General features: G+C 44.6%; 1 protein-coding gene across 6 annotated transcripts in view; it reads right to left on the bottom strand.

Moving 5' to 3' along the window:
- Nucleotides 1-23,790, bottom strand: part of TTLL5 (tubulin tyrosine ligase like 5) — a 178,291-nt gene that overhangs the window by 138,534 nt on the left and 15,967 nt on the right. For all 6 annotated transcript variants that reach the window (XM_019499231.2, XM_019499232.2, XM_019499233.2 and 3 more), the window contains exons 9-11: nt 6,816-6,917; nt 6,566-6,657; nt 4,884-4,991 (exon numbers count right to left, since the gene is read on the bottom strand). In XM_019499231.2, the coding sequence (XP_019354776.1) occupies nt 4,884-4,991; nt 6,566-6,657; nt 6,816-6,917 (302 nt within the window). The remainder of the gene's footprint in view (nt 1-4,883; nt 4,992-6,565; nt 6,658-6,815; nt 6,918-23,790) is intronic.

Genomic DNA, 23,790 nt, shown 5'->3' with positions numbered 1-23,790 from the left:
AGCAGGGTCAAATCAGGTCAGTACTTCGATGAGAAACCTCCATCTCCTGAAAGAAAACCCAAGGTGCTTCAGGAAGTGGTGTGATGGTAAATCCATATGCATTTTCCTCATTGAATCAAAATTGAATGAGTGCCCCAGCTTGATGAGAGGGTCATTATATACCTAGAAGTGCTGATTTTGGAATGAGACAAAAATCAAAAAGGTGTGAACATTTGTGCCTCAGAGAAGAATCCCATGCTGCTTCTCCTAGACATTGAGATGTTAGTTCTGGGATTCAGGCCAGACAAAATTCTCTCAAGCAATTATATTCTGCCCCTAAATTCCCCCAATAATTTTGATTGGATGCCACATTTTTCTTCACTTCCTTCCTTAAACTTCTGCATAGTGCTGTTGTGCATTGCAAAACAGCTGACAATCCTATCCCAGAGATGGTTACATTTCTGGGCTAGAGAAAGCGATTCTTTATTTGTGCAGTGTTTTAGGATCCTGCAGGATGAAGGGAGCTAGAATACTGAAAGTTTCATTAAGCAAAGAAGCCCCCACCACTGGATGGAAACTGAAGCTTGCAACCCTGACTGGCTCTTTCTAGAGCAGGTGCCTTCAGAAGATGCAGATAACTGAGATGACAAGGTCTCCCTTATAAAATACATTTTTACAGTCAATGTAATATGCAGTTTCTTCTAGAAAGAGTCTGGGCACCTATGCCTCCATAACTCAGCTCATGAACAAACTCAAATGGTTGCATCAGTTTTAAGTCTTAAAGTTGGGTCTCTCCAATAACGATCAGCTAAAACCATCTCAATTACAGCCTATTTTTAATGAAGAGCTGTGAGCCATTTAGAAGCCACAAGCCATAGCTAGCCCATATGACTGAAACAAAAGGCAAAACAAAAAGAAATCTCTGAGCTCTTTCAATGCCCAGTGTATGAGCATGTCCACAATACAGTTATGCAGCATCTATGCTGTTCTTATAACCTCCAGGACTTAAAACAACAATTGAGTAGCCGAAGAATTTTGAGCACTCTTTGCTGCTAGGATTCTCAAGGCCTATCATTTACCAAAAGAGACCTCATGGATTTGGGTTCTGGGGAGCCCACATCGATATTATCTCCCCAGCTACATCTAAGAAGAATAATGGTTTCTAACCTTTAGAAAGAGGATGAGACCTGTGCTGGCATGGAAAGATTAATATTGCCACCAACACAAAGAATTAGGGAGGCCTTTCTCTGCCCTGGAAGGGAAAACACAGTTATCAGATACAACCTATATGGAGAATTCATTGGAGAAATGCCACTAAAGATAATAAATAGACAGGTCTGATCGATTCTACCCTTCTAGAAATGCCATCCTTCCCAGGGCACCATCTAAACTGCAGTGCTCCCTTTCCAGGGAAAGCCATAGAAAAAGGAGCCTTTAAAGGAACTCTATTTGCTGGCTTTACTGCCTCACATCATTTTCTTTCTGTTGTGAGGGACTGTACATTAATATTAACCCTGTTGTAGAAGGACACAGAAGAGGCAAGGTTAAAAAGGAGAACAAGACACTGGGAAAACAAATGGGCCCTGTATGATAACAAAAAGTAGATCAGCATCCTCAGGATCAGAGGCAACTGCTTGGTAGAGGCATAGGCATGGGGGAAGGCGACAGAAAATACTGAGTTCTGGGAATGCCTCTGGATCCCCTAGGAAGCAGTATGGCTCCTGCTTAAGCTGTCTTTCCTGGGAAACTCTTAATTCATGTTTACAGTCAAGCAAATAGAACAAAACAGTTTATTTGTGGGGAAGTATCTGAGAGGGTGGTTAGTCCAACCCTGGGGAGGCAGCAGGAAGTGGGATAACCTCAAAGCCAGGCTCAGCACAGAGGATGTAAGGGGCATTAGTTTCCACACAAACCAGTCAAAGTAAACTACAGACAAGGGTTAAGGGAGAAAGGGGGGAGGGAAGAGAGGCAGACACAGAAGAAGTGCCTTAGGTCTCTCTATTGAGTTGTTGGTATTTTTGGAGTTGCTGCTAAAGTGCTACTTCACCAAGAAAAATTCCCATCAGTTCCAAGTCTCACTGATTCTGAAAGGAGTCAAAACTAACAGAGAAAAGCTTAGACCTAGAGCTGGCTGGCTTTGCAGGTGGCTGAATACCAGGTGCCAGTTGTAGCAGGCAAACTGAGTTGCACTAAGGCTCTGAAGCAAGAATCTAGGCCTTCCCAGAACTAAGCAACAAAACTGAACAGAGCGCCTTCTGAGGCACTGGGAGATGCGAGTGCTGTGACTGGTGAGCTAGGTGAGCAAGGCGCAACAGTTTCCTTATAAGGAATGTGTTTAGTAGGGTTGTGCGAAATGGCACCATTCCCTTTCAATGGAACAATGTTTTGTTTGGATTGAAAACAGCTGTTCCATTTTGTTGTCGAAACAGTTTTACTCTTTTGACTCTGTTTCAAAGTTTCGCCCGTAGGTTATAATGGGGAAGCTCAAAACAGCCTACAACTTTGCCATTTCTGGCCTGATTTGAATGAAACTTGCAGGAATGGTAGCCTCTGCTACCTACAAAGCCTGTCAAGTTTCAGGGACATAGGTGCAGGGGTTTCAGGGAAACTGCACCTTAAGCTGCTGACAAGCAAAACTCGTGACATGGGTGACACTGTGTGTGTGTTAAGGCGCAGCAGGGTGAAAGCTGCAGGCCTGCTAGGCCCTGCTACAGCCAGGAAGCCTGCCAGCTGTCAAGGAAATAGGTGCAGGGGGAGTCTGGGTTCTGGGGTCCTGCACCTCTAGCTGCTGACAGGCAAAACTCATGACATAGGTGGGTGACACTGTGTGTTAAGGTGCGCCTTCACTCAACTGACACCAATGCAGAAAGCAGGGAAGCTCAAACAATGCTGCCTTTTATGCAGTTTTTCCATCCCACCCCCAAAGCACTGGGATTGGAAGGGACCTTAGAAAAAAGCTTGACAGTCACTGGCCAGTCACACAGTCAATAATGAGAGCACTCCTCCCCTGCCTTCCTCCCTCTTCTCCCTCCCTCTCCTTACTTTAGTTTCTGGTTCCCTGCAGGCAAGCCCAGCTTGAGCTTCGAAACTTGAAACATTTAAAAAATTTCAAAATGTTTCGATTTGCCTCATTTCGTTTCAAGGCTGTTTTGAAACTCTCCGTTTCATTTTGATTCTGCTGTTTTGAGCTCAAAACGAGTTGAAACAGTGTTGAAATGAAACTGCCGGCAAAATTTCACATGGCCCTAGTGCTTAGCACAGAGCCAGGGGACTGGACAATTTGGGATGAGAAAGTTACAAAAGTAATGAACAAAGGAATAGGTGTGTTAGCATGCAGTGGCTCTGGCAAGACAGACACAGCTGCTGTCCCCCCTGCTCAAACAGTGGGGGGGCCAGAAACAAGCATCACACACACCCAGTGGAAGATCCAAGGCCTGGTACCCCCGAAGGTCACCGCTGAAAGGTCTAAGAAGCCACTTGCCAGGTCATATTATGGGGAGGAAACCTGTAATATTGTCTAGGAGTTACTAACAAAGTCTACTTGATACCATATCAGATGAGAAACCGTGTCGATCCTTGGGGGGGTCTCTGGCAAAAAGAATCCTATTGGTAACACCAGTCCCCTCCCTCCCCGATTGCCCTATCAGTGCCCACATTCTACACTGAATGAATTTTGCCTCATGGTCAGACCAGTATAGACTGTGGAGGGTCTCTGCCTCCTCCTGTAGCTGGGCATGTGGCCCTGTTCCTTGACTCTCTCAAGTGTATTTTAACAACCTTGCTGCAGCAGAGCATTAGCACTGTGGTCCCTTATTTAATCTGTACCAGGTTAGGGTGTTATACCTTGTGGCTATGCTTGGGGTTGACCATGTAGTTTTGCTAATAGGTTAGACAATTAATTTGTATAGGATGGTTTGGATAGTGATGATCCTCCCTCATAGAAAAGGTTGAATTAGATAATCTTGGGTGGTCCCTTCCAGCCCTACTTTTTTATGAAAAGAAGTGGTGAAAACTGCAGTGCTGCCACACTCCAAGGCTTAGTGGAAGAACCCTACTGTCAACAGGGTCACGTCTGTGCTCAGTTACCCTGTTCTTAATACTTACGCACATAGGATACAAAAGGATGCTCACCTTCTGGTGGCCTTTGTTACCTGCATAGTTGAGTAGAAAACTTAACTGAATTCAGAATTATCTACTGCTCTGAGACTCATGTCTTTTGTATTTGCAGAAAGCAGCTAAGAGCAGGAGGCCCACCTCAGGGAAGGCTAAGAGGCAGCCATTGGAAAGCAGGAGAAGGCATGCATTGGTACCAGCCGCCGCTTTCTGGAGCTGTTCCCAGCCGCCCCTGCCAGTGAGTTCTCAAATCCCTTTGCCAACACACAGGTCTGTGTAGAGCCTCAGCTAAAGATAAGCTTTGCCGCCGCCATGTGTTGCAGTCACACACATGCAGACTCACCAGCACTCATACCCAGACACATAAATACATTCTCCCACGGATAGAAAATAGTAATGAACTGAGCCACCTAGTCCAGTGACCACTACCAGGTGTTTTACAAAAAGGGTGCAATCTCACTCAGTCAACCTTCCCAAAGTCATCAGTGGGCCAGGTAATGTTAGGGCACACAACATTCTGCTGGCTTCCTCCAGTTCATCTTAAATCCATCACCCTTCCCATTACAGTACCCTGATGGGCAACGGTGACTCTGGGCACATTCCCTTAGTAGTGCAGTACAATTGTGCAAGAACCCAATCCAAGTTTTTCTTTGCCATTACACACTGTATGTAGGATCAAAAGTTCCTTCAAAGCACTGATGTACTGGAAATAGCAAATAATACTCTAAGACTAAGAAGAACAAAACAACAACAACAGCCCCAAGATGTTAAGATGCCTTTATGATACTTACCAAAGCAGCTGCTACGGTGTGGAAGAAAAGTTTTACAGGCTGTGGCAATGGCCAGTTCAGCAGAAATTATAGTCTTAATAATCAGGTCCTCCACATTGGCCATCAGTGCTACATGGGGAGAAAAAGAATGTGAAGCCAGGGATAAAAACTAGAAGAATATGGGTATGTACATATGCAATTGTCCATGTGAAACCACATAGGCATTATTGCTTTGCACCCATGTAAATACCCATAAACAAAAGATCATGAGTATATACATGCACAAGAATCCTAGTGCAGAAGTGCTCACAAGTGAATGTTCACTGGAGCGTGTGCATCTAAAAACAGGGGCAGGAGCACATTGCAGGCACAACACCGAAAGTCAGCTGGAGTCTGATCACCACCCACAGAGCACTGCAAAGGATTAAACAAACAAGAGATATAAACCCTCATGTTTCAGGGCACAAGCCAAAAAGCTTTGAAAGAAACATTCCTTATGGCTAGCTTATTTCATAGCTGCCTTCTATAATGTTGCATCATCCTCTAAATCATTTGGTACTGGCCATTGCATTAGACATTCCATTTTAGTAATACAATTATTTTCCATACATGAGAGAATGCATGCATGAGCCTGGATAAGAACAGATGAATTAGCAACTATGCAATAGGAGGCATTATTGTGCACACAGAGAAGTGGCAAACATTGTTATACACTTGCAAGAACACACAAAAATTGCCTTCCCACACTGGACCAGCACTCTTCGTTCAGCATTGTCAGACAGAAAGTGACCAGAACCAGATGCAGCAGAGAAAGATGCAGGGACCCTCATAATAGACAATTATGAAAACAACCTACTTATGTTTCTCACTGACTTGCCTATGTTGGATTTATATCCCTTACACATTAGATACAACAAGAACATAGATATGTAAATGTTGTGTGCAACTGATGGAACATGTAACTTGTAGTAAGACCAAGTGACTATGTAGCCATGCATACATATGATGGGGGAAAGGATACTTCTATTTGAAAGCCAGATTCAAACCCTTTCCTCCATCATCTAATTGTTCCCTGGCAACATATAGGATGGACATATTAACACTAACAGCTGAGGGCTTCATATCACAGGTAAATTAATCCACTAAGAAAGGATTATACCTGGATTCTGCCCTGCTGATGCATTTACTCCCAGCAGACCTGGCAAAAGTGTGGAAGAGGGATCTACTTTACATGAACAATCAGGCTTCAATGAAAACATTCAGCAAAAACCCGAGGCATGAAAACGTGATACCACATCCAAGAGTTATTCAAAATGGTACAGTTCTCCAGAGGCAGATCACCCATCAGATTGGACAGGCCATGGGAGTAGTAGAGGGAGTGAAGCATTTAAGATGATGCCAGGAGAAATGGGATGACCTTCAGGAAGGGGAAGTAAGTACAGGTAAAATATTAAGAAAAAAAACCTTGACAGAGACATAGGTTGTTCAATATCATTTCCCATAAGGGAAGGTAAAATCTTATTACTGGAAAGATGGAGAACAATGGGCTGGATATAGCCACAGAAGATAACGCGTAAGGAAGAATCCTGCCCTCCACCCTGAGATAGAATGGAACAGGACCTACAAGGGCTTTTCCCCAGCTTCTATCTGGGTTCTTTGTTGGTGACAGAACAAGGAAAGAACCAAAAAGGATCACTACTGACCTGCTGTGTCTCTTCCTTCTTGTTTCAGGTACCTCAGCATTGCACTCATGCTCCATTTGTTTCCATAATCCTCTACCTCAGGGTCATCGCAGCTAAAATAAACCAAAGAAGGCCTCACTTCACTGGCTTATGCCTCAGAAACACCGCTCTAATCTTAGATGCGCTGGTGCCAAGTTTGGCCCCCATTTTAGTGTGAATATGGTTCCCTTCCCAAACGCGACCTCCTCATCTCCCAGGTATATCCAAGTACCTGACATAGTCTCCACTCTTCTTATTGACACTGTAATTGGTCAGATGCATGAACTGGTTTTTAATGTTCTTGGATCCCTGGTCATATCTCACTGTTGCAAACCTATGAGCAGAGAAAATATTTAAACCAGATTAAGCAGCTTGGTAGATGAAGCCTACTAGGCAGATCACTCAATCACTGCAGCTAAAGAAAGGAAAACCTAGTTATGTCTGATGCAGCACAACCCCCCGAAAGTTCAATCACAGTCTAATCCCCAGGGCTGTGTCCCCTTTTGCCTTTAGAACTTCCCACAGAAGAAGCTCCAGTTCCTTCTGAGAGATTATTTTGCAGCCCACACAGCACCTCTCACGATCAGGAAGTTTTCCTCAGTAGCTTAATTTGGGAACTCTGAGTCCATCCTGGCAGTTACCAGTCACAGCCCTTAAACTCTCTCCATCCCTGGGTTGCTGAAGAAAGTGTTAATAATGACTCCATAGGCAAAGAGTTAAAATTCTGCACTCAAAACCAGAAATCCATATGGAGGCTATTAACTTCTTCTCTATTGAGGTGACAATACCTCTTTTAGCTCTACCCTGAGATCCAGGAAGAGGAAAAAAGAAGAAAAATTAAGGAAAAGAGGGTCTGGAGAAAATAGAGAGCTTTGGACAGCAAGGGAGAATGGGGAACCGTGGTGTGCACCAAAGAGAACTCTATACAGCCCAGAGCCATTGGCAGGGGAGGGGCATTTTAATAGTAGAGGCAGACCCTCAGGAAACTCATGGGTGGAACGTACAAATGCAACAAATCCAAGATACGGTACCAAAAAGTGCATCCCTCATTTATTGATGGTCATATTCACCTGTTATTTTCCATAAATTAAAGTTTCTCCTTCAGTAAAGGCCAAAGCATACAAGTCGGCAGCCAAGAATCCCACCATTTTCAAAGTGCTGATTATGGCATTTCCCCTCCGGCCTTTTCAGGTGCCGTTACCAAAAACTGGAAGTTTAATTATATTCTCATAAGCCAGTCCTATTACCTTCAGCGTTGTACCCAAGTCTCTTTCTAGTCACGAAGTTGCCTAAGCATGAATACATTCAAGGATAGTAGCCCTAGAATCAAAAAGCAACTATTCTCTCATCTCTTATTGCAACTCTTATGTATAAAGCCTCCCAAGAAAGAGGTACGTACAATGGCCTTCTTGGTAGCCATATCAGCGTAAGAATTACGAGCGCATCCAGAGCCTCAGACTTCCCATAAGAAACACCGAAATCTGAAAGCCAAAACCAGCAACATGGGGGCTATGGAGCAAGACACCAACAAAAATAGAAACGAGAACACAAATCTAGTTATCAGTACACTACAAACAGCATAAGACATAAGATCAAGACTGAAAACAACCTCTCACACTGATCTTTGATTTTTTTTAAATGAATGGACGAATTTTAACCCAGGGTTTTGAAGATTGCCATTGGGTGGAGAGAGCAATGCAATCACCACAAAGTTCCTGTTTCCCCATACATCCCATAATCAGTTTTATAACATTGCCCTGTGCTGTCACAGGTTGCCCTCCTTAGTAATTTCAACCCCCAGCTTTTTTTTTTTAAATAAAACAACAACTCTTTTCAGCATCATCTTTCTCCAACGATCATCACCATTCACTGTCAGGCTCCAGTTCTAAAGTCCACAGCAGGATGGTATTACTAAAAGTCTTGGTTTTTTTTTTAAAGTGGCTTTCATTCAGAGAAATAACAAAGACATTACAGCTCTAAAAAGAATCACTCTTTCCCACCACTACACTGCAGCTACTTGTAGGGGGAATATGACAGCAGTTTAATAGCAGATGAATCTGAACCCAACCACTAAAAATTAAGAAGTGTTTGGGTAGACAGAATATCATTCCCTAACCAAAATTTGGCCATGACAAAGATGGCTACACCAATTCTTTGAGAAGTGACCTGGGGTCACAACTATAAGGTGCAAGGTGTTTTAGGGTACCTATTAAGAATCTCTAGGTGATAAAAAAGGTAACAAACACAACAAAGATGTTTAATAAAAAGACACCTGTTAGTAGGACACTGAAACACTGGATTCGGTAATGAATAAGAAGGAAAAAAAAGTATTCCCTTACTAAATTACCAATATCACTTCCTGCAGAACCCTATTTAATCTGTTTAAGTTCATATACCATACACCACCACAGTATCCAAGAACTTTCTAGCAGAGCATTATCCTTATTATAAAGAATTGTGTGTCAGAAGAGCAGTTTAGCCACAGTCTTCATCCAGGAATGAAGAGTTCCTCTTAAAGATCCTGGCCTGAGGTCGCTGAGATAAGGACTACGAACCTGAGAGGCTCAAAATTCAGTGAAAAAGCCAGCAAAGAGTGGAGCACAGGTCTTATGTGCTTGTGATAGATAGTGTTACTGAGGAAACATGTTTTGGCACTAGCTGGAGTTTTCTAAGCAATGAAGGCTTCATGCCCAGGTATCTCAGATTGCTATAATCCAGCCAAGAAGTGATGAAGACGCAAACAACTGAGGCCAGGTCATCATCCTCCTGGATAGGACAGTCTCTTAGCCAAAACATTACTCGCAGATGCTGCTATGTTGAAGACTGGCATCAGCAAGGAATCCAAGAGTTCTCCCAAACTACAGACTGTGTGTACCTTCAACTGTAGGAGGCTGCACCATGGCTTTAGGACTTCAGAATGCTTTCCACTGCCTATCAGCATCACCCATCTCCCATATGTTCAACTTCAGGCAATTTTTCTTCACCTGATCTTTAATGTGATCTTGATTGTGAGAGATTGGTCAGATGGGATAAAGCAAAAGTTTATCTGGATCACCTGCATATTACTGGCACTTGAGCCCATGGTACACAGCCAGTTCGCTTAGTGGAGGCATGTAGGTATTAGAAAAAAATTTGACAGTGGAATTGCAAAAGTAAGCAGTGGAGATGCAGTTTTTCATAGTTACTTGTTGCAGACATCCCTCTAGGAAGGGTTCAGATTCTTTCAGTACATAAATTTGATATCCTGATGCTTCTCCTCAAGGAAACAGCAGCAGCTCATGGTTAGCATCAAATGCTACAGAGAGGTCTGAGGGGATGAAAACAAGGACCTGCCTTCTATCCACTGACAGGAGATGTCATAAATCAGTTCTTCTCAAGAAGTTCCGGTTCAGATGTCCTTAGCTGAAATCAGACTGCGAGGTCTAAATGTTAGTTTCAGTGGATAAACTAGCTCTGCTCTGTGTGCGCTCAAAAATGAGAGGCTGGACATAGTGGATGATAGCTGCTTAGAACAAATACATTCAGGATGGATTTCTTCATTGCTGGTTGAACTACTGCTTGTCTGACCATGGGTTTTCATGGAAGGTTTCCCCTCAAAGCATTCACCTGGTAAACTTGCATGAAGTCTGACAGAATCACAGCCTGAGGTGGCAGAGTTGTAGGAAGTATCTTTCCCATTCTTCATGCTACCCCATTTGTATCGGAAACCTCTACCCATCATGAGAAATAAGATACTGTAAACTCCCAATAATTTGGTCTTTGGGACCTCATCCTGCAGACTTCAGGCAAAAATCCCCTCATCCCAGGAATCCACTCTCCCCCTCAGCAGATTTTAAAAGAAAATAGGTAGGGAAAGCTTTGTGTTCAAATGATTCCAAAACATTGAGCTGCAGACTTTTCCTTTCCAATCCAGCTACCTGTTCCTCAGCACAAGCTAGGCCTGGAACTAGATTCCATTTTTATCCCAAACCATGGAGTCGAAGAGTGACAACTCTTGGATTCAACAGGTCTGACACGTTGCTTGCATTTCAGCCTCTGGCCATTTCTCCCACCATCTACTCAAAGCCACACTCAGGTCTACTTCCAGGCAAGGACATATATTTGCCTTTCCCTGGTTGTTTTCTCTTGTAAATCCAAGAAGGCAAAAAAGCAATTTGCATGAAGCAGTAGGATGGCAGTAGGTTTCCTGGCTGGCAGGAACAGAAAATGAAGGAAAGTTCAGTTCCTGAATCCCCAAATCAGATCCCAGAGAGCCTCCTCCCAGAAACACCCAAACTTCCTGACTCCCAACCATGCTCCAAACTCTCCATCACCAGCGATGCCTTACCACCACGCCTTCTCTCAGGCAGGCCAAATAATACCTGCCCTCAGTGGCAATGCATAGGGGGTGCACGTGCACACCTCCAAGAGCACTGGTGCACCCCGACAGCCAGCGTTCCCAGCTTAGGTGACAGGCAGGGGGGACAGGCGACAGCACCGACCAGAGTGGGGGCACCAGGAGAACTGATCCCTGTGGCCACCCTGCAGCCGATCATGCTGACCAGTGGGGGTGTCGTTCCCCCACAGCTAATCATGCTGACCTGGAAGTGCCAGCGCAATCAGCCACGGAGGGTCCCTCTCCCCAGTCGCTGACTGGCTGCTGTGGGGACAAGTGCCCCCCCTGACTCAGAAGGCAACAGTTGCTCATATCTGTCCTCCAGACTGACTTGTTAGTCTGCAAACAAATCTCAATTCCCTTGCTGAACAGTACCCATCCATGCAGAGCAGCATATGGCACTCCCTTTCCAGCACTAATCACCCCCTCCCTCCTTTCTCCCCTGCCTTCCCCCAACTACTGGACATCACAGCATCCATACTCTACCTCATTACCCCAGAATCCACACAACAATCCCAGACTTCTACTAGCATCTCCCCATTGTCTACTCAAACACCTCCAGGCATCTACCATCCCCCTAACCCACCATGCAGAAGGCAGGGCAGGGTAGCACTTTAGAGATTAACTGGATCAGGGAGGCATGAACTTTCCTCTGCTAGCATCTGACAGATTAGTTTGTTGCCTATGAAAGCTCATGCTTCTCTGAACCAGTTAAGGGCTAAAAAGCCACCCTGGCCTACCTTCTGTTTGATTTCAGACTAATGAACTCTCCAGCCCACCATGTTTTATACTGCTCCATGCCCTATCCTACCATTGCTTTGGGAAAAGTTTATTGACCATAAGGTGAAGTTAATCATAAGCAAGTTATTTGCAAATATAAACTTCCTCATAAAAGACCACATGATGCTGCACAAAACAAGTTACAGCATGCTTGTTTGGGACACCACCTCAGGGCCTGGGAAAGGAGTAGGAGACAGGAAAAAGGGCTGTGAATGAGAAGAAGGAAAACAGCACAGTGAATGTTTCTTCTCCCACGCAGGTGTGACAGATAAACATAACAGGCAGCTGCCCAGGGTCTTCCTAATGAAAGAGAAGGCCTTGTCTGAACCCATTCCCTGGGGTTCAGTTAGCATTCTCCCCCTCTTCCAGTTCCTGGAATAGCTGTCAAATGGTAAGGAGAAGAGAAATAGCCCTACTGGACTGTTTAGTGCCCTTCCTTTTGTTTAGGAAACTAAGAGCAAATAGGAATCTATTTGTACCTTTCACAACTCATTGTTTAAGCAAATGTTTCATCCTGACCCTGGAGGCTGCTGTAAAAATCAAGGAGAGTGGCAGAATGCCCTGAGAGAACTACTCTATGGACTAGAACTGGTGCAGAGGAAGATGGACTATTTCCATACTTAGAGCACAAAGGCTGTGAACCCTAATGTACAACTAGGAACTTCTCTCTTTTCCAGTACAGAAGAAAAGGAAAGAAAAACACCACAAACTGCTGGGTTCGCCCTAGAAAATACAATGCTCACAAATGCAACGTCTATCTGCTCTCCACCAGCAACCTGTTACATCAATGATCAGTAGAGCAAGTACGCGAGGAAGCTCAATGGAAACCTAACTGTTAACACCTTTAGCATCTTTGTGTTGGTGACACCCTTTATGCCTCCTAGGACCAAAGCCAAGTAAATATATTTAAAAGGCTTGAGTACTAAAAAGCAATAGGAAAAACTGCCACAAAGGAGGCAGAGGCAGTAGGAGAACTTTAAAAGGGATCTGCTGATACAGGAACAGGTTTCCCTGCAAAGAGATGCAAGAACAAATCAGCCCATGATTTTCAAAACATATGTTTTTTCACTAACTGCATTTTGCCCCTTTGTCATATTGTGGATGTCATAAGCACCTAAAGTAAAAAGAAAAAACTAAAACTACATAGTAGTCTAGTTCTCCTGACTCAAACAAACTCTGCTGGAAAGGGAAACTGAGTAGGACCATGCCATCCCAGCCAGTTTTCCTCTGCAGATCCTTCCTGTGTAGAGGTTCTTCATCTGTCTTAGACAAACTAAAAAGTTATATAGGGGATAGATAAAATGATGCAACAAAGAAGATGGAACAACAGGAAGGGGGGAAAAAAAGCAAAAACAGAATCCAAAGAGGAGAGCTGAAGTCTGATAACCACCCCTTTCTTTCAGGGATCTCCAACTCTCAAGAGGACAGAAGGACAGAAATGGAGAAATGAAGCCAAGGACAGACATAAGGGTTCCTTACTCCAGCCCATTGATCCCCTCCTTTTCTTGTTCACTGCCCATCTTTCCCTTCTCCTAGTATACCTGATCTGGCAGCCTCTGCAGCTAGTCTGGTACCCATGGCTGCATGCAGCACAGAACCCAAAGCTGCTGAAATGGGCGCTGCATGCAGTGCAGTCCAGCCAGTGAGAGCCATACTGCACATGGTAGCGACCCCAACTGGACTGCTCCACACATGGCTCTGGGATATGTGCCACACAGTGCCCAGTCCAGCGGGGACCCATGCTGCACATGCTATTCATAGGCACTGGATCAGATAGCTAGTGGAGTGGGAGAAGGTGAGAGAGTCCATTAGCCTGATTCAGACTGACCTAACAACACTCATGCAACTCATGGGACAGAATGAGTGCAACACACCCCTGCCTTACTCTCTCCACCCTGTAATGGTGGAAAGCAACACATAACTAGTGCTACAGGGCTATTTTCTACTCTCACTCTTTGACCAGACTCCCAGTGACAGCAGTGGAATCTCATCAGAAGCTCAGAAGTATGTGGCTTTCACCTGAATTCTCAACCCAAGGGACCAAATCCTATTCCTAGCACGTGCTTCTCCAACTCCTATAAGAATCATACGAATGTAGCTAGAGAGCACCTGGCCATGACACAGAACATACTATGGCTTCCTAATGGCATCCAAGTACCTCTTGCACAGTAATGAGCTGGGTGCTGGATTATCTGAGCCCAAGGCCTTTCCAACACCATGATTCTAAACCTCAACTCAACTGACAGGCTGAGAAAAGCCTTAGACAGAGAAAGGGGAAGGGACCTGCCCAAAATGACATAGCAGACAGTGGAATAAACAGCAGAACCCAAGCACCCAACTGAGAATCCTGTGGCTTAACCACAAGACTATCCTTCCCATAATTAAGCCCCAAACATCAGTTGAACATAAGAGAAGTGAAGAACCAGTGAAGTCTGGTTTATCCTGACTTTAATATGATGCACTGAGCAGTAGTTAAGAGTCCCAGTGAGAAGTTCAGTGTAAACTGCTGGACCATAACTGTTGTGCTTGACAGATGTGCCTTGTAAAAGGGTCATGGGATTGATCCCCAGGCATCCATTATAAAAGAGAATTACATTTCCCAAACAGTAAGGGCCTGGTCAGGCAGGGGTTACTGCGAGGGGGGATTGGGCTGCTGTAGCAGGCTCTGGCCATAACACAGCTTGTGAGGTAATGTGAATTCCTTGGCTCACACTGAACACCTGAATTCTTTGGAAACCACAGGAATCCACAGAGAAAAGGTAAATATCCCAGCGGAGCCAGTGCTAATTAGCAAGCAAGGCTACTGAAAGAGGGGGCACTGCAGACTCTGGAGTTCAGCGAGCTCAGACAGCAGGAAGGCAGCCCACTGTCAGACATTATGAGGCTCAGCTGCCGGCTCCGGCATTATTGGAGCTCTCCTGTTGCTCTGGAACACATTCACTCACCCCTCAGCTGCTGCTCGTTGGGCTCATCACAAGCACATTTGGTTTTCAACTCAATTTTTTAATTTTTTTTTATTTTTTATTTTTTTAACTGTAAAAAAATAAAATAAAACCTCTTCACGGTTTTAGTGAAAGTCTGACTAAAAAGTTCCTGCTGGGCCAAGACCTCTCCAGAGTTCAGGCCTAGAAACAGAGCTGCCTAAAAACTGATCATTTAGATAAAGATCCAGCTTTAAAAAAAATAAAGAAAATCTATTTTCGTTGAATACCAAAATCTTCACCACTGTGCAGCAGCACTCCCTGATGGTCTGCAACAGCAATAGTACACACTTCCCAAAGCCACCAAGGATGGAATGACCCCCTCACAAAAAAGTCACTGAAACAGCCAGTGCTTTTCCATTCCACAAGATGCTGAACAGACGAAATGAAAAACTAGGAGTAACATAAAGAAACTACCCCTGCTGTGTAGGAGTCAGGGAACAGACAATAGGCAACAAAATGCATTTAAATACTGGCTTGGCCCCTCTCTCAGCTGTGCTCCTAGTTCAGGCATACTGGATGAAGCAAGATCCAGCCAACTTTTGGAAAGACCAAAAGAGAGCAGAGACTTCCACTTGCCTGTGCCTGGATGCTAACTCCCAGTAAATAGCAGGTAGCCTTCAAAGTCAGTTTTGGATGCCAATCTGCAAATACTCCATGGTTTAACTCTTTAAATCTTAATATTGATAAAATTTAAGGGGTGGGAAATAATATATAGAGAGGACACACTTTAGGGTCACAGTAGACTAGACAATGGAGACTAACATATGCTGAACTGATTAATTTAAAGTCTAGACTCCCCAGTGATCTAAATATCTAAGATCAGACTTTTTTTCCTAGAAAAATCTCACTGAGTTGGAACATAACTTGTGGTTGATGTAGATAAAAGTTCATTGTTAAAACCATATGGTCAGTCTAGATTATCAAAATTGCCCCTCCTGGCCTTAATAAATTATATTCACCAGTTTAACACTTTAAATCCAGTATGTACTGTCCATTCAGCATTCAGCTTCAGACTTTTGCACAGATGCAGGGGAAGCCTTTCCTTTTGCTCTCCCTCCTGCCATTTAATACAGAAAGAAATGCACAGTGCAGGCTTGCAGCTTATATTTCTTCCATTTACTCCATTCTGGGATCTTACTCACATCACTTAATGCCAAGTCAGGTTGTACCATGAAAAATCAGATGCAGCAATTCCTAGTGAGGCACTCAAGTCTCCAGCTTCTATAACATCTCCAGTTACTCCCCGCCCCAAGAAAAAGCAATGGCTACTACCAGCCACTATAACCAAATTGCCTAAAAATACCAGTCATCCTGAACAGGCCTGGCACTGGCCATTGCAGCTACATGAAACATGGCATGATACCTTTCAGTGCAGTGCAAATAAAGTTGGGAACAAAACAAATATAGAGAATCAATATAGAAAAGCCAGGCAGGTATTACTGTGAAGGGGTTACTGCCAGGTTACTTTGGAAACTAACTGAGCTTTCCCCAGGACAACCTGGGAATGTAGAGGTACCCTCTCCCCATTAATTAAGGAAGGTCTATAGACCTGGCTCTCTCATATACAGCAAAGTATAGCTCCTCTACTTACTACTTTTAAACTATGTTCATGCTATTCCACCAAATTTTCATTCCATGTCATTCCTCTACAACCCAGGTGCCCTGCCACTCCCTGCTTCAGTTACTAAGCTCTGCTGCTGCTGCTGCTATAGGTGTTTATACTGCACAATGCTAACTGTGAAGCCAGAGCGCCAAACAGGAAGCCAGAACCTGGTGGCTGCAAAATCTTAACTTCTCTCCTAGTGTCTCAGCTCACAAATCCAGGGTAAAGGAAAAGCAGCAAAGGGTGTTGAAAACAACATAGGCTTCTAGTGACACCTGGAGGCCATGCACAGGAGGGAATAGCACCTCTCAAGGTTCTTCCCACCCCCTAACTCCTATGATGAGGCTGAGGCTGCTTCTTGCTCCAGCTGATTGATTTATTTGCTGGTGGGGATTGACAGCACCTGCTGCACCAACACTCTATACCTGGAGATGCGTGTAAATAGGGGAGAGTTGAAGATTCATTGAGAAGCATGGTAAAATGGATCTATTCTTGTCATTTTAAAATACTTAGATAAGCTCCACTGCAAGGTCCCATCTCTGAGGTAGGTACAGGTCTTCAGTCCAGAGTCATGGCTGTCCCTGCCCAGGGGCCACACACCCCTTGCTGAACCTTCTGCACCAGTTAAATGCCATGAATTCTATGGTTGATAGATCTATAGCACACACAACATAGCTGACTTTACACAGAAGCATGGAAACTCTTCACAGTGTCCAGAGTAACTTTCCATATACAGCAATTTATCCAACAGGATCCAAGGTGGGAATATGACTGCTGAGGAAGAACAGTTAAATAATTATTCTACAGAAACATAAGCTCTTGGTTGTATTGCTCAGAGCTGCCGTTCCTGGACCAAACTTGTCCCACATGCTCAAGATCAAAAAACATTTTGGCTTGTAGTAGTGGATCCTAGGCCACCAAGAGCCTAAAAGGTTGAGTGGGCCTAACCAAAGCAATCTCTTCTTGAATACATGAATTCAAGAATACAGAATCCCACCACATTAGCAGGGAAGGACAATCAGTCACAGAATCTGTATGGACACCACATCTGTGTCCCAGAGAGTGGCAATAGCGTAACCAACCATTCATTCCTTGAGAAACTGTCCACTGATTCTGCTCTTGGTGATGGACATAGTTGCCTAACTGCTTGGAGGTGCATGCAAAAGGAGTCCTATTTGGTCAGTCAATACAAGAAACTCTAACGAAATTAGCCTCTGATCTGGTGGCCTACACTATGGAAAAGCAACTGAGATGTGTGTTAATTGAGCAACATATTGCTGCTCCATCTATTCCTTTTATGGATATGGTAATCAAAGCAAAATGAGCTTTCACTAAGGTCAGGGAAGCCTTACTAGCTAATTTGTAGCCATCTGTGATAGTTATCCAAGTGGGTCTTGGACTGTGAGTTAATACAGGCTGCTATCTAACTTCCAACAAATGCTTGCTAATGTAGGAGTGTTCCTAGTTCAAGCCAAATAGAAATAGGCAATGCCTTCACTACAATTAGTGTGTGAAACTCATTTGCATAGTGCAGGCTTAAAAAGCAACAAGGAACGGCTTATAATGAACTCTAATTTCCTGCCTAAGGTGATTTTGGAGTAATCCAAGGATAAACCCACATAGGTAACATGTATATATAAAAGAAACTTAAGAGTTTGGATCATTCTGAGCCTCCTAGCTTATATAAGGGCTGCAAGGAAAATGATTTTGCAGAATGTTGGTAAGGGGAGCAGGTTGGTAAAGGCTCAAAAAGCGAACCCATCAACTTACCATTACCATTTTAATGTTCCAGACAACAAAGCAGTCTCAAAACTGAGGATAATAACTGCACCAGGCATCTCAGATTTTTGGCCTCCATAAGGTTGGAAAATACAGGGAGCCCTTGAACAGGATGAACAGGAAGGTGTTTCAAGCAGACAGAAAGTTCAGCTTTGGAGAGACTGGTACGATCAGGAATGAATGCTAGTTTTGGGATACCCCTGCAAAAAACCTTTTAGGTTTCAACTAGTCAAGTACCAAGTCATTCAGTAAGAGTGAACATTTCCTGCTTTGGAGTAGGGTAATCTGAATCCCAGTGGAATATCTATTCTCAGTGAAATGAATCCAGTTCCAGGTGCAGAATCCAACAACTGTTTTGGGAGACTACATTGGGTAGGATAGCACAGCCATAGACAACTTTGCCTAACAGATTCAGTAGATCTGAATACTAGGACTGTCTGGCCCATGCTAGGTCTATCATGATGATATATTGTATTCTGCCTCAGTTTTGTGAGGACCACTAGTACTATGAGGACTAGTAGAAATCTATACTATTTCTTATAAGGATGAGAAACACAGACAACTGGGAACCTGAACTTGTGTCCATCCACCCTTACAGCAGAATTTTCAAAGCTCATTGTGGATTGTGGGGGAAAGGTTTGTTGGTTTTGTGGGGGGTTTTTTTGTTTGTTTTGCAAGCAGATGCATGGGGGGGAGGAGTAGAAAGACCACCCTCTCCATTTTTTTTCAGACCACTACATACCCTTATCACACTTTTAACTGAAAAGTGAAAAGAACTGCTGCTGTCTGCTGACCACTCAGCCTTGTGGATCACAGTTTGAGACCTACTAGATAGCCTTACGACTAAAAGGTGTAAAGTTACTAGTGTGATCTGGCACATAATGCACCACTCCTATAGTCATACATCTTCTTGAAAGAACAAAGAACAATTTTGTTGCCCCTTTCCTGCTCATGTAGTGTTTTGGGTTTTTTTTGTATGGTGCTGCCTTAACACTTGACTTGCTGATTCTCAAAAAAGGGAAAGGAAAGCCTTGGCATACTAGGCCAATTGCTCTAAGCTCCAAAATGTTTAAATCTTCAGGCTTGTTTTTTAAAGGGATTATAGTCACTGAAATTCTAATTAACCAAGAAAAGGCTCACCCCACTTCAAGCAGAAGAGAATTAAAAGAAGAGCCTTAAGAAGAACCTTGCTGACAGAGGTCTGAAGAAGGGGAACACTGCTGGGCACCTGAAGGGTTTCTTTCCAGGTCAGGGAAGCAAAATCTCCTTGTGAGCCCATACATTTCATGTCCCTCTTGTGGTGTAAGCAAGGAGGTACCAAATTCAACCAGCCTTTGTATGGATCAATGTGGATATCTACCATGTGATAGGACAAGTAGGCACAAAGTGAAGTATCACTGAAGCAACCGAGATGTCCTTGCTACTTTTGTTGGGTAGACTGGAAGTTTACTTGATCAGGTTCAGTACTGTCTGCAGTCTTTGCTATGGAATATAGTTACTTGATTATCCAGACGCTCCTAAAGAAATTCCATGCCAGTAAGCAAGGCAGGCAGCAGGTTTGACTGTGTGAAACCTGCTGCCTACTCAAAGACCGCAGGTTTGTGGACCTTCAAAAGGCAGTCACCTTCAGTGAAATCTGTCTCTCCCTTAGAGGCTCAGACAATTATGGTCAGCTTCCACAATAACACAGTGTCAGTGCTGCCTCAACCTCAACTATTGAAGCTGTCTTGGGTGCTTTAAGAAGTGAGTCTGTCTCAAGGAGTAGCCACACAGGTACCCTTCAGATGGGAACTCAATACCACTGCCTTCAAAATGGAGGTTTTCATGGTGGCCTAGGTCTAAAACGCCCAAGGACTGAAACTATAAGTGACCTTGTCTTGACGACTACAGTTTCCATTGCTTGCATCACCCCCATCAGAAATGTCCAACACAGCCTATTAAGATGATGTGGTTGTTAGTGGGCCCTATGCCATCAGGTATTTCACTTGCTACTGGTGCTCCTTTGGAAATGTATCCATCAAAGTGGAAAGTTTGTCTCAACTCAAAAAAAGTCACTGCCTTTAACATTAGTACTTGGCAATTTGCTCATCTTCATTTGCAGGTTTATGGATAAATGTATCTTATGGACAAATGGGTCAAAGCTTTTTATGGGGTCTCTCACAGAGGTGGACTTCTAAGCGCCCTACTGCTTTGTCTTCTCCTGTACTTCACAACCAGGCATTGAAAACTGATAAAAAAAAAATATTCAGATCCTTTGGAAGGCACCCAGCATCTTCTCTCTTATATTCTTAGAGGCAACAGACAAGCTGATGTCTGCCAGATGGATTCTCTAACACAGCAAATCAATCACTGACTGGCATACCCAACATCCTTGGAGATGCAGCACAGAGTATATGCAAGAATTTGTGCTGCTTCTTTTGTGCAACCTTCAAGGGAAATTTCAGGTCCTGAAATTCATGCATTATTGATAACTGAGGTGGACTTGCAGCTTTATCAGGGAGGGAGGTGAAAGAGAAGGATATTGAACAGTAGATGTGCACCTATACATTGGTCCGATATTGGATCAGCACCCATAAAAAGAAAATTGAATCAGAAATCGGCCTGATGTGGCCGATAATTTGGCCAATAAATGCCCATGCGAGTACGCAGCCACAGCACAGCACGCAGGCAGCAAGGGGCACAGCCCAGCAGCTTGGAGAGCTGCGTGCAGCTGGTTAGTCTGTTGTGGTGGATGGGAAGGGGGGAGTGGCAGATCAACACCCCCTGCAGTGAGGGAGGGAGTGGGGCAGGGGCTACCCAGCCAGGATGGGGTGAAGGTGTAGCTCACTGGGGGGAGGGGTCATCATCACATCTCCCGCTACTGTGTGCCCCATGGATCTGCACGGGGGGAGGCTCCAGCTGCGGGCTGGAGCTGATGCTGTACTGTGCTCTTCCCATCAGGAGGCTGGTCCAGGCTGGGTTCTGGGTAGGCAGTGGCAACACAGAGGAAGGCTGGGGGGTGGGTTCAACCGTTCAACCGTGAGTTCAACCGTAGCCTCCCCTTCCCAGTGCTGCTGCTGCCACCTGCCCCGAGCCCATCCCGGACAAGCCTCCCACCAGGAAGAGCACGGCACAGCCCTGGCCCCAGCCCACAGCTGCAGCCCCCCTGCCCTCCCCCCCAGTGCAGATCTGGGAGCACACACCTCCCCTGTGCCCTCTGTGCACAGTAGCAGGAGATGCCCCTTCCCCACACCTCCTGGACGAGAGACAGTTCCTTCCCGCACCCTGCCCAGGCAGCGCCTGCCCCACTCCCTCCCTCACCAAAGGGGGCATTGATCTGCACCCCCCACCCCCTTCACTCCTCCCTCCCCATCCACCACAACAGACTTACCAGCTGCAGGCAACTGTATCAGAAATCGGATTGGTATCAGCCGATATGACTCCTTAAAAAATGGGCTATCGGTATTGGCCCCCAAAATCTCTATTGGTACACCCCTATTGAACAGAGGTTTTACACTTTTGCTCAGAAGAAGGTCATTCTTCTCCAGACTCCTCCTCTTAACTGTTATTTACCCACAGTTACTGCAGAGACATCCAAGAAAACTGAATTTTCCTCTTCAGCTCTGGGTACAATAAAAAATGCTGGCTTATGTATTAGGATGAACCACCAAAGGAAATACAGTTTGGCCACTGATGGCATCATCAACTTTGTGACGCATGAGGGCACATCAGGAGATACCAGGATGGGTACCCCCTATAACAGCTTGATGTCATCGTAACTCCCTTCATTCAGGGGTCAACAACCTATGGCCCATAAACGGATTGGATCCAGCCCACCTTTTACTGAGGGTATGCCAATTCCCCAGCCATTCAATCCAATCTGCATTCTGCTAATCATACAGCTATCAGCTCTCCCCACCACTCCAGCCAGCTGCTACTGTCCAAGTGAAGAACTTCTCTTCCTCACTACAGTCTCTGCTCACTGTTGCTGGAACAGCCAGAAGGGAATGGTGGTCAGTGCTGTGGGCCACCTGCAAGTTGCAGCCAGTGGAGCCACGCAACAAGGAAACAGAATGGGTAGGGGAAGAATCTCCAAATAATGTTTGGAGATAAGAAGGAAGCAAGCACTCTCTAAGGAAGGGGGTGCTTGCAAAGAATGTTTTCCTGACCAGACATAAAGGCTCTACAAAACCACCTGATGCAATGACTTTTTACAGCAGGGATCAATAACCTTTTAGGAGCAGCAGGCCAGATTAACAGAGCTCAGTTTAAAGGCAAGCTGCAGCTTCTGACCTGACTGCTGCTTCTCCCCCACCATACTGTTGAAATATCCTGCTGCCAAATTACTGCCATCACCTCAGGTTTGTGGGTTCATGCAAATTACTTGGGGGCCTGTATCTGGCCAAATCTGCTTTATTGTAAGGACAACTGAACTGCAGCAAGTTAAAAGGGGTGCATGGCAAGGCAGGTACTTGCCATGGGGCAGTTGAGGCGTGGTAGCTGCTTGTATGCACACTCCAGCTTTGCAATAAGTGAAAGCTAAGCTAGAACAAGTGAACCCAGTTTCATTTAGGACTAGCCTACCCCAGTTTAGCTTTCACTTCTAGCAGAGCCAGAGTGGGCAGACAAAACCACCAAGCCTCAGCTACTCCATGGCAAGTACCTGCCCCGCTTCTCACTTGCAATAGCTCTACTGTTTGCCCATATCCTCCCTCTCTCACATGGCAACAAGTAACAGAGCCAATGGCAGTCTGCTCAACTCAGTATATTGCTCCAATGTGAAAAAGGCCTATACCTATGCCCAAGTGTAAAGAAGAGTTAGTCTGCACCAATATAATGGGGACTGTCATCATCAACGATAAGTACAGAGACAATGACACAAAGTACCTTGTTATCCAATCAATGATAATATGCAGTACTGAAAGTAACACAAGGCTTGCTCTTAGACCATACCACCTGAGCTGCTTTTGATTTTGGTACCAAGATACTAGAGAGAGTTGCCTTTTACTTGTGTCCCTTCGCTAACAGATCCCAAGATGAATCATGACAACTCGAAAGCATCTTAGGTGCCAATAAAAGCCATCTGTGTCTGGCATGATCTCTGGAATAATGCTAACTCCTACTTTCACCAGATGTTAACACTGACATAGTACCAAACAGGATGCATTCTAAGAAGCAACCAAAGAGTTTGGACCAGTGGCACAGTTCACCAGGGTACGGAATGACAAGGACGAAGGGTCACTGAATTTCTCCCAGAATCAAAGGTGGCCTGCACTCACTTCTACAACACAAAAAGCTTCAACCTCACCACCCTCAGTAAAGAAGGAATGACATATGGAACTTGCCAGAATGTGCCCTTTCCCCAATACATCTGATACCAATAGAGTCCACAAATAATCAGTACAGCAAAGTCCCATGATGGACAAGTTTAATTCTGGTGATTTGGCCTTTGTCACGGTCCTAATACTCCTGCTTAGGGAGATCTTAGGTCAATTAAGTTTTATTTCTACCTTAAAACCAAAATAAGAATTTGTTTTATATATAACAAACCCTGTATTCTTGCACTAATTTCATAGACATTAGGGCAGGGAGGGACCTTGTAAGATCATCTGGTCCAGCCCCCTGCCCAAGGGCAGGAAGTCAGCTGGGGTCAGATAACCCCAGTTAGATAAGCATCCAAGCGTTTCTTAAAAGGTATCCAGAGTAG

This window comes from Alligator mississippiensis, chromosome 2, assembly GCF_030867095.1.
Source record: "Alligator mississippiensis isolate rAllMis1 chromosome 2, rAllMis1, whole genome shotgun sequence".
NCBI classification, from domain to species: domain Eukaryota; kingdom Metazoa; phylum Chordata; order Crocodylia; family Alligatoridae; genus Alligator; species Alligator mississippiensis.
This window is presented reverse-complemented; position numbering and strand designations above follow the sequence as displayed.